Consider the following 12,027-nt stretch of genomic DNA (forward strand, 5'->3'; position numbering starts at 1 on the left):
GGGTGTCTCATTGTATGGCTGTAGAAGGCGGCACCCTGACCGACGGCCAGGGTGTCTCATTGTATGGCTGTAGAAGGCGGCACCCTGACCGACGGCCAGGGTGTCTCATTGTATGGCTGTAGAAGGCGGCACCCTGACCGACGGCCAGGGTGTCTCATTGTATGGCTGTAGAAGGCGGCACCCTGACCGACGGCCAGGGTGTCTCATTGTATGGCTGTAGAAGGCGGCACCCTGACCGACGGCCAGGGTGTCTCATTGTATGGCTGTAGAAGGCGGCACCCTGACCGACGGCCAGGGTGTCTCATTGTATGGCTGTAGAAGGCGGCACCCTGACCGACGGCCAGGGTGTCTCATTGTATGGCTGTAGAAGGCGGCACCCTGACCGACGGCCAGGGTGTCTCATTGTATGGCTGTAGAAGGCGGCACCCTGACCGACGGCCAGGGTGTCTCATTGTATGGCTGTAGAAGGCGGCACCCTGACCGACGGCCAGGGTGTCTCATTGTATGGCTGTAGAAGGCGGCACCCTGACCGACGGCCAGGGTGTCTCATTGTATGGCTGTAGAAGGCGGCACCCTGACCGACGGCCAGGGTGTCTCATTGTATGGCTGTAGAAGGCGGCACCCTGACCGACGGCCAGGGTGTCTCATTGTATGGCTGTAGAAGGCGGCACCCTGACCGACGGCCAGGGTGTCTCATTGTATGGCTGTAGAAGGCGGCACCCTGACCGACGGCCAGGGTGTCTCATTGTATGGCTGTAGAAGGCGGCACCCTGACCGACGGCCAGGGTGTCTCATTGTATGGCTGTAGAAGGCGGCACCCTGACCGACGGCCAGGGTGTCTCATTGTATGGCTGTAGAAGGCGGCACCCTGACCGACGGCCAGGGTGTCTCATTGTATGGCTGTAGAAGGCGGCACCCTGACCGACGGCCAGGGTGTCTCATTGTATGGCTGTAGAAGGCGGCACCCTGACCGACGGCCAGGGTGTCTCATTGTATGGCTGTAGAAGGCGGCACCCTGACCGACGGCCAGGGTGTCTCATTGTATGGCTGTAGAAGGCGGCACCCTGACCGACGGCCAGGGTGTCTCATTGTATGGCTGTAGAAGGCGGCACCCTGACCGACGGCCAGGGTGTCTCATTGTATGGCTGTAGAAGGCGGCACCCTGACCGACGGCCAGGGTGTCTCATTGTATGGCTGTAGAAGGCGGCACCCTGACCGACGGCCAGGGTGTCTCATTGTATGGCTGTAGAAGGCGGCACCCTGACCGACGGCCAGGGTGTCTCATTGTATGGCTGTAGAAGGCGGCACCCTGACCGACGGCCAGGGTGTCTCATTGTATGGCTGTAGAAGGCGGCACCCTGACCGACGGCCAGGGTGTCTGAATTGCCGCAAGGGAAACTCACTCACTTTTCTACAGTTTGATTTGCAGAAATGCTCATAGGGATTATTATTTTGCTATGTATTAAAAAGGGACATGTTGATTCTAATGTCATTCAGTAAGTGCTCAGAATTTTACTAAAAAGTAGCATTACCATATACTGACAATTATTCTGTTAGAACTGTTCTGTTAAAAAAGACTCAGGTGTGTGGCAGTGTTGGGAGAGTGTGGGAGCCGTCCCCTCTCCCAGCATGTGAATGCATTGTGGAACCAGTACAGCAATGTATCTATATTAGAAAATGTACTTTGTAATTTGTACTTTTGAATACTTAAGTATGTTTCAAAGCAAATACTCCACAGTACTTAAAAATTAAAAATAAAAAAATTTTGACCAAGCAACTTTCATGTGTAGTTGAGTAATATTCAACAAGGACTATCTGTCCAGTGTTGGGATTGAGTATTTTTTTCAGAACTCGTGACACTTTACATTTTTCTAATTTTTGACTCTTTTTTACTTCTACAGCTTTCGCACAAACCTGTGTCAGTCGCCTTGATGACTAGGACATCTTCCAGCTTCTGTGGAGTATTGTGGTGGTTGATGAAATAATGTTATTTGCTCCAGGGCTGAACCATAGCAGGTTCATATGCACAGCTTTGGATTAAGATAGAGCCCTGCAGATTTTTACATTACAGGGACCTACATGCAGAAACTGGATTTTATGTATGTATGTATGTTGGTCTGGTGATTTGGTGATTTCTTCTCATTTAAATAGAAGAACACAGTGGTCTTTGTGGCATTTTGTGGTCAGTGTGTGGTCTCTTATGGTGTGTGTGTGCCATCCCTCTATGGTCCTTAGCCAGAGAACGTCACATTACAAGTTCACGCATACAGTGTTCTTCCTCTGTTTTTACAGGTTACCTTGAGAAGCACCCATCAAACAGACAAACGTTAAACTTGTTCTTTGGACTGCTGGGAGGCAACATCATCGCCATAACTGGCCACCGAAAAGGGTGTCACCATCAATATGATGCGGGAGGAGGTCGAGAATGCAGACAGAACCAAGACAAGTGACAGCATCATCCGTGTTAGTACAAACATGATAATAAAAATCAAAGTCACACAAGAGGCATATTCATTGTTTATTTAGTTGGTCAGGGAGGAATGCAGTATGTCATGGGGGGCGGCACAACCGCGTGAAAAAAAAAATCATCTGCGCCGCTAAGTTGTTTTCTATTATCTGTCATATTAGTGTGGGGATTTGGCAAATTGGAGACCCCTGCAGGTGCTCTTGCTTGCTGAGAAGGTGCCGTGCTCAGAAGCTGCGTGAGGACGGGGGTGCAGTTCACCTCTGGGTCTCTCTCAAACGGAATGGACAAGGGGGGGTCCAGTACAGTCGCCCAGGGAGTAATTCAATGTAGAACCGCCACTGAATGGTGCTTATACTGGAAAATGCTCCATCTCACAATTTTAAATAAAGCGATAAAAAAAAAGTTCTTCACTGACCCGTGCCCAAATCGTCCGCATGCATGTACATATCCTCCTTGGTGGAGTTAATGAGGTCAGGGAGCAATGATCAGGGAAGATATGATAAAATAAAAATGTATTTCAAGAACCAAAAGTACTCACTATTTAAAATGGCCCCTTTCAGACTGCCATTTTACTTCACTGTTTTGCATCTCTTTGCAGTCATTTTGATTCTTAATAACTTAATAACAATAACAGTCACTTCATTCAAAGGTTGGGGACCTTGAACCTGCAACTACAGGCCATTTTTGTTACATCCATGATTTCCAAGTACAATCAAATCAGTATCTAATGTGTCCCTTTTCATTATTACATTAAAAAAATAAAGCGTGCAGTACTTTACATTTATAGTAAAGTGCGTGTGGCAGTGGAGCGGAGGTTCCTCCGGTTGGCGGCTGCAGTACCCACCGCCTCCGCGCTGAGGATGACGGGGTTCAACCCTGCCGGGTACCAGCGCCGTAATCCCACAATGCAGAGCGCATGGCGCGTCATTGGAGAGGGACGATGATGGCGGCGGTCGGTGCACCAGAAGTGATCACACAGCTGGAAAGCGCTGCCAAAGTTTTAATGGTGAGAAATTCAGCATTACTTTAAAGCCACGGCGGAGAAGGTGCATGTGTCTTAACTTTGTCTCGGGTGGAGTTAGGCGGTCGGAGTCTCCCGGTGGTGTTTGTTTTTTCTCGGGTTTTTTTTGCTGTTAGATGTGTTCAGGTTTTTTTCCCCCTTTTTTTTTTAACCAGAGAAACGGTGCGTGGCGCAAAAATCCGCTCGTAACGGTACAGTTTCCCACTCTCTCTTCGTCTACACCCCTTCCCCACACAGACCACCACCACCCTTGGACATAACCCCACGTTTGGACACTTTCCGATGTGTCTCAGGTTTCCAGAAACTTCGCCCTTTCAGCTGTTAACGTTACATTAATCTTCACTGTACTCTCTGTACACAGTTGAAGTCCGCAGCTTTAGCTCATCCTCTACCTCCGAAAACACGCGTTTAAATCAAATGCCCCCCCACCCCAGCCCTCCACCCCTGTGCAGCCTCCTGCCTCCATTGGAACAAATGAACACACCAGCTAGGGGCAAGTGGCTAACCATGTGCATGTCCGGAGTCCGTGTGTGTTGGGTATAGCAGCTAGCTAGAGCCTGTTCTTGCTTTCTGCCATTTTGCTCGTCCATGTTATGGGCTTTAAAGTAAACGTGGTGCACCTTTTATTCCCGTGTAAACGTGATACTGACTGACTTGTGTGTCTGTTGGCTTGGATCACACGCTTCATGTGAGCAGACACACATGTCATGTCAGCAGGTGTCTTCTGAATTAGCGGTTGTTGGTCCTGCCCTTGTTTTGAACTGTCATGACTTATTATGTGTAGATTTTAGTGTTTAGATTAACCAGTGGTGTTTGGTATAAGCCTCTTCATGTTGTATTCAGTTGATAAACCACTGTAAGGTGTGGTCAAATTGTGAATTGTGTCTGGTGTTGCTTTAGATATTGTGAACCATAATGTGCATGTTCTCATGTCTAGATTAACCAGATGCATACCTGTATCTTACATTTGTTGCCTAATAAAAATGACTTTTATTGGGGTTATGTGAACATTCATTCAGAGTTGCGTTTCTGGCCACTTGTTGAATGTAAGTCACTCTCCTTTTACCTCTGTTTTGGTCTCCACCAAGTATTGAAGGAAATATCTGGCTCTTGAGCTGCTAAATGGTGTTAAAGCTGCTAAGTGTCCACCAGCAAGTCACTAACTTTGTGTGTCTGCTTTTTGTGCTTGTGATGCTGGACAAATAGTCCAGCTGCTTGCTGTAGCCGAAAATGATGAGAGTGATGAGACTGAACCAAAACAGTAAAGCTGTAAAATCAAAATAATGAACTGAAAGTCAGAAGCTTTGAGTCATAAAATAATTTCCTGTTGGTTCACCACCATGTGTGACACTTACCAACACCTTTCACATTACACACAGTAAAATTTTCCATCATTATTATAAAAATATTTGTTAGTGCAGCTTTAAAATTTCTTGTCATCAAGGCAAATATTAGCATGCCATTCAAATTCTGATTTAATTAATTTATTTCACTTTTCAGACAAATTATAATCCTTATTTATGGTATAAGTCTTGGTGTGTTGTGTGTCTGCCACTTCATCATAGTATGCTTTAAGTGTGTGTGTGTGCGATTTGCTCTCAGATAAAAGGGTCTTTCTTTCCTCTGCTGCCTTCAGCCGCAGCGTTGCTTTTGCAATTAAGCCTGGAATGTGACTTTCCTGCTGAGCTGTATCATGGCTATACTCCTCAATAAAAGAGTGCGTGTGTGTGTGCGTGTCGCACTTTCTCACTTTTATTTACAGAACATTTGGAGTTATGATGCCTTTTTAATTATTATGGAGGGTTTTCTGTTATTAGCTGTGTTGTTTGTACTTTGTAAAGTATTACTACAATATTAATATCACAGTGTGTGATGGGGATAGTTCTCTATGTTAGTGGTTTGATAATGAATTCTTTGTTCTCACTGACTTGATGTTTACTGTGCACTCAGGGTCAGAGTGCACCACCCAGGGTCCCCATCTGAGGGAACTCCTGCTCTCACTTCCAGAAAATTCAGCCTCATCTATAAAAGCTATATTTTTTTGTTTGTTGTTTACAGGCACCGCCGTCCATGGTCAGCACAGAACAGAGGCAGCATGCTGAACACGTGTTTCTCTCCTTCAGGAAGTCCAAATCCCCTTTTGCCATTTGCAAGCACATCTTAGGTAACTGCTGATGTAATCACTTATCCTGCATCACTTACTTTTAATGTAAATGTCATTGTTGTAGCCTACCACTACATTTCAGCCTGATATTTAATACAGTTATGGACTCTAATAATTCAGCTTTACCCAGGGTGAAACTCTGTCCCCGTCCACACAGGACGCGTTTCAGCCATTTCATCCGTCTTAGGTCTAACGATAGAGCTTTTCTATTGCTACATCTTTTCACATCAGAAATCATGAAACTTAAGGAAGGGAAACAATTAGGTGTATATATCGGAGTTTATATATATATATTCTCCTGTATCTTTCCTTATATTCATCCTCTCTCTCCCTTTACTCTTTGTCTCTCCAGAGACCAGTAAGGTGGACTATGTGCTGTTCCAGGCAGCCACAGCCATCATGGAGGCTGTTGTACGGGAGTGGATTCTGCTGGAGAAGAGCAGCATCGAGTCACTGAGGGCATTCCTGCTCACCTACGTCTTACAGAGACCCAAGTAAGTAAGAAAGAAAGAAAGAAGGAGGTATGATAAAAAACCTGTGTATGAACTTTATTTACATTCACTGGTGAGCGGTAAGATTCAGAAGAACATCAACATCTCCTCATCTCCTGTTACACAATTCCAGTGTAATTCAAGAGCCATTAATCAATAAACCTTTCAAATCTCTTAGAAAATCATCAGGGTATAGGATGGGCTTTTTAAATCTGGGTGGGATCACACCAAGCATGTGTGAGCATTTGTTTGTGCAGATACCCTGCTGTTCCTCATACATGGAAAACCAAGCATTTACAAAATGAAATCTGGGCTGTTCAGCTGCGTCTTCATGTTTCCACTGGTACAAACAGCACAGAAGAAGAGCACAGGTTAATCTGATATGTGTAGTACAAGTTACAAGTTACCCTGTAATCCACCAAAGTGTCTGACCTGATGCAGTGACAAGTTACAAAAAAATCTCTTCAACAAACAAGCTAGAAGGATTTCTGTTTGATTACACACTGTGATTAAAAAAAAAAACAAGCACAAAAATGCAATAAAGTAAAGTTTTTCATGTGACACAGGCCAAAGAAAACAAGCTGCAGCTGTGATTCCACCCTCAGACACAAAACTCCTCTTTCACTTTATTTTTCTTACTGTTCTCAACCCCTGCAGTGGTGAATGTTCACTTCACCTCACACAATCTCTGTTGCATTCACTGTAAGTTTCCAGTGAGAGCTTAAACCATCAGTCGCCTCCCTGTCTCCCTCAGCCTGCAGAAGTATGTCCGTGAGCAGATCCTGTTGGCCGTGGCGGTCATCGTGAAGAGAGGCTCTCTAGACAAGTCTATCAACTGTAAAAGCATCTTTCACGAGGTCGGACAGCTCATAAGCAGCGGGAACCCCACAGTGGTGAGAAAGACATACCTGCGTAGCTTTTAGTGATTCACATTTTACCGTACATAATGATTTTTTAATCCGTTAATAGGATAATTTTGGTTTTTGCCTGTACTAACCCAAAGAAAGCACAGCTTCACATGGTTCTAGGTGATATGCAGCTGTTTTGTGAACCATCTCTAACTCTAACTGCCAGAGATTATCTTGTGAAATAATCATACTGTCCATGGTAAGTTATCGCTGCTGTGTCAAACACCACATGTGTAGGTTTAGATTCAGGTAGGTGGAGGTGTGATAATGAGATTTGACTGTTCAAGTGGCTTCACCATTGTTGTTTCCTCTCACAGTAAATTGTATCTTAGATACAAGATCTTATCTCTGTTCAGACCCGTTCTTAGAGCCACAGAAGACGTATACAGGCTCAAAACAATTATCCAAAATACAGTTTGGGGTGAATGCCAGAAATTGCAGATGTCATTTCCGACACATTTAAAGAATTAGATTCATGCTTGTTAGCAAAACTGGGTTAAAGCTTTGATCATATTCATTACATTTGTACCCTGGTTACAGACATCTTGCATGGGATCTGGCTCAGATTACAGAGAGCTCAGTCTGAAAATAAAAAATGGCACAAAGGCTGTACTGGGCTAGAAGCCCCAGGCATGTTCGTGTGGTTAGAAGAAAGTATAATGTTGAGTGCCTGTTTTTTTTTGCTCGTGCACTTAAATCAGTTTGTGCATAAATCTTGTCAAAGAGCGTTTTCATGACAACATACTTTGTAGCCGGTGTTTTGAACTGAGTGACTGACTTTATGGAAAGACAATGAAGCCAAGTTGCAGAAACTTAGACTGAATGTGTAAGGTGTGATAAAACTTTTCTACACAAAGGCAAAATATTTGTCTCACATTTGTGAAAATATATTGGCATTATTTTGTCTCAGTTGCTGCTCTGTATCATGAAACAAACTGGACATCTCCTTTTAATCCAGTAGGTGGCACTCTTTCACTTGTTACCCTAACCAAACCCCAAACCAAAAAAAGGTTGGTGTGTACCATGGAGGGCAGAAAGTGCTGAAAGTTTGATTTTAATCACAGAGCGCAGCAAGTGATTTCACTGATAAGGACCCACAAAGCCAGACAGGACTGCTTAACTGCATCATCCCTCAGTTTTTATAATCTGGACCACAAAGGTCAAAATCCAGTTATAATTAGAAACTTAATGAAACTTGTCCTTCAAAAAGAATATGCTTTCATATTCTGCAAAAGTGTCCTTATTCAAATTCATCAGTTAATATGAGTGAGTTAGCTGGGGGGACAATGTCCCTCTCAATCAGCAGAACAAAAAAATGGAGGATGGGCTGTGATTGGTCAAAAAAAAAGCTCATTTTAATCTGGACTCTTCTGTCTAATTTTAAAAAGAAGAAACAAATGAGGCTGAAACATTTAGTGGTTTTATAAGTTACCAGGAGTCAAAGAGGTAATAAGGAAAAAAAAGAAAACAAATATATACCGTACTTTACTGTTTTGTACTGGGAACGATGCAGTTGGTGCACTGTCAGATTTCAGCCTGTGACTCTAGGTTCCCACTGCCAAGTAATCTTCACATAGAGAAAACAAAATGTTTTTCCAAAGGCTTCGTACTTATTTTTGTTTTCATAGATCTTCACTGAGCTGTCTAACCACCAACCACCACTTGTTGCAGTGTTTTGCAGCTGCTCCATTTCTTGCGTCCATTGCACTGTGGGACAGTAGTGTTCATCAGCAGCAAACTCAAAAATCAAACTGCATACCAACCTTTTTCCATATACTGTAATAGTATATTTATCATGGAGTATATATTTATTATTTATATATTTATTATTTCCGCCTGAAGCACATTCACGCTCCCTCCTTTTTGGGTCTTGACTGATAAATGCTTGCTCAAGTTTGACCTCAGTAATAACTCTTTGTATAACCTTTGACCTCTGTGATCAAACAACCCTCTCTGCTGCAGCAAACACTGGCCTGCTCCATCCTGACGGCTCTGCTCAGCGAGTTCTCCAGCTCCAGTAAGACCAGCAGCATCGGCCTCAGCATGGAGTTTCATGGCAGCTGCAAGCGTCTGTTCCAGGTTTGTTTGTTTTTTTTTTATTTCTCACCATCTAGTGACAGATAACTGCTTCTTCTTATATTCATCACTTTTTACTTCCTGAATCCATCCGTCTTTCTCTTCTTCTTCTTCTTCCATCCCTTCCTCGCTTCCAGGAGGACGGCCTGCGCCAGATCTTCATGCTGACCATGGAGGTGCTACAGGAGTTCAGCCGCCGAGAAAACCTCAGTGCCCAGATGTCGTCAGTCTTCCAGCGCTACTTGGCCCTGGCCAACCAGGTGCTCAGCTGGAACTTCCTGCCACCCAATCATATCCTTTCTTTGTCAGTGGCTAACCAGGAATATTACACCTGTCCTCTAAAGGTGGGTGTCATAAATTTGACAATTTTCTAAATCTTGAGACATTATTGGATAAATCCAGCGAGGGAATACAGGTCAGTCCCTGTTACTCACATTACTACACATTAAGTGCAATTTTTGGTCACATGTTGGAATATTTTTTTCTGGAGAGCAGGGTTATTTTACGCTGCCTGGTTAGGCACAGAATAAAATCTTTAAACTCACACAATCCCTAGTGGTGTTACGTTTGTAGTTTTAGCCACCACTTTTATTGGTTTGAGATAAATCTGGCACCATGACATAACTGCACACAGTTTTCCAACAGAGTTCAGTTGGGTAAACAACAAAAACAGTCAATTTGGAACTTAACTTTTTACCAGACGCCCCCTGTTTTTTCGTGCACAAGCCTGAAAGTAATGTACCCAAAATTAAAAGGTTACTGTTCTTCAGCCCTTTTGATTACAGTCATAATCATCGTCTCCTTTGAACCCTTTAAATTTTACAACCAAAGCATCAGAATGACATGACTCATACACGGTAGAAATTAAGTTATTTTGACTCTATTTTTTGGCATAAAAAGGGAATATAAGGCCTGTGGTAGGACCTTTCTGAGTGGAAAACACTTTGGAGCCATAGCCACAAGCCTGAACCAATTCTGTATCAACAGCTGTAGCAGTGATATGAGGATCCCAAAGCAATACAATCAGGAGACTTTCAAACCTAAACACCTAAAGTAGCGCTACCGAAGCAATTCACAGTTGGTTAGGTGTATTTTAAAAGTCTGGTAAACATCTTACATGTTAGCTTTTGTAGACCTGCTCCACTGTTTAACTGCAGTGCTACTTTTAAACAGTGTGTATAGTATGGCTGAACTGTGGGTTTGTTTATAATTTATCTGATCATCTCACAATTATTAGGTATATGCCAGTGCTGATGGCCAAAAATACAAAAATAAGACCCAAGTTGTAAAACTTTTGTCTGGGGAAATGGGAAAAAGTTTGAGACAGACATAAAGAGGAGTGATATGTCCCACTCACTCTGAACATTTGCCAGAACTGACAGTTTCAGTTTAAAACAAGATGTTAGGGTTAGAAAATGTAAACCAGTACAAGGTTACCTCCTTATTCTAGTACTTTGTGTGTTTGTCCACTTATAAGATACTTATCTGGGAGAATATACACAAGTTATTTTGTGTAGATGGGAATGATTTTTCTCTGTATAGGCTAATACAGCGTGTATATTTGTGTGTGTGTGTGTGTGGCTCTACAAATATGTGACACCCAGGAATGTATATCTGTCCATCAGTTCTGCTTTGTAGTTAGTCTCTTGTACACACATCCATATTATCTTTGCAGTTGGCCGCATTGTTGAGCAAACTTAGGCACTTGATGTGTGTGTGTGTGTCTGTGTGTGTCTGTATGTGTGTGTGTGTGTGTCCAGTCTCATTACGGCCTAAGTCCCAACCAGCCTGGCATCCTCTCTGCCTGTCTGAGCGGATCTGGAGTGGCGCTTGCTGCCAGCCAGGGCCATGTATCACTTTCAAAGAGGTGTCTGTGTGTCCATCCCCGTATCATTCCCGGCAGCACACCACCCCCGCCTTGGCTTGTTGAGGCTCCCCTTGGTATGCCTGGCACGCTCAGTTCAATATGTGTGTGTTCTTAGAGATGCACTTCTACACACTGTGTGTGTGTGTGTATTAGTTCTTGCGGTTCATTTTTACAGTTTTATTCTGTTGTAGTGTTTGTTGTTGTGTATATGAAACCGCCACAGCAGTTACTGTGACTGTAAGGGGCCGTTCACGTTGGCATTAAGCAGGATTCTCTAAGGGCTTTAACAGATTTTGACTACTGTACATCTAAACTTCAGTTTAGAAGAAGAGGAGAATGCCCTCACTAAATGCAGCCAAAGTTCAACTCCCTTATTTTTCTTTAAATAGATTTTACACTTGCAATTAAACTTTAAATGTAAAGTTTTGTTGTTTTTTATTTTTTTACTTTTCAAAGTTAGGTAGCATTAAGAATTTTTTAAAGTGTTGCTGTCTGCAATGTGAAGAGACCCTCACAAAATCATTCAGTAAAGTTAAATGATGGCTGGATAAATCATAAAATGAGGTCTCCCCTTGGTGCTAGTTACATGCAAATGGAGCTGTAGTTCTCTGGTTTCTTGCTGTTGAGTTGTCACAGTTGTTGAATGGATTGTCTCAGGCCATAGAAATAGCAAATAAATTCTTGAATCAAGTGGCGTTCTCCTTGAAATTCTGCGTGCATGTGAGTGTATGCGAAGCCTACAAGTGTCTGGGCTGTTGTTGAAAAGGAGAGCAGATTGATGAAGACCACTGGGAGGCCAGGATGAGTGTGGCCGCCTGTCTGCAAGTGTCACAACACGCCTGTGTGATCCGATGCGAACGTATGCCAGTATGGGTATCAGGGGGCCTCTCCTTAATTGCGTGGCTGACAGCGGCTGCCTTTCACACACATGAATACACACACACACACTCACTCCTCAACCAGCTCAAAGACACTTTTAAAAAAGCCTCCCTCCCTTAGACAAACCGAGCGGCATGCGTGTCATCTGTCCTCG

General features: G+C 43.7%; 1 protein-coding gene across 1 annotated transcript in view; it reads left to right on the top strand.

Annotated features, from left to right (window-relative positions):
- Positions 1–3,353: 3,353 nt before the first annotated feature.
- Positions 3,354–12,027, top strand: part of xpo4 (exportin 4) — a 46,607-nt gene continuing 37,933 nt past the window's right edge. The window contains exons 1-6 of the mRNA XM_041057776.1: positions 3,354–3,473; positions 5,547–5,652; positions 6,005–6,146; positions 6,898–7,036; positions 9,014–9,130; positions 9,265–9,418. Coding sequence (XP_040913710.1) covers positions 3,384–3,473; positions 5,547–5,652; positions 6,005–6,146; positions 6,898–7,036; positions 9,014–9,130; positions 9,265–9,418 — 748 coding nt within the window. The 5' untranslated portion in view covers positions 3,354–3,383. The remainder of the gene's footprint in view (positions 3,474–5,546; positions 5,653–6,004; positions 6,147–6,897; positions 7,037–9,013; positions 9,131–9,264; positions 9,419–12,027) is intronic.

This window comes from Toxotes jaculatrix, chromosome 15, assembly GCF_017976425.1.
Source record: "Toxotes jaculatrix isolate fToxJac2 chromosome 15, fToxJac2.pri, whole genome shotgun sequence".
In the NCBI taxonomy this organism is placed as follows: Eukaryota; Metazoa; Chordata; class Actinopteri; family Toxotidae; genus Toxotes; species Toxotes jaculatrix.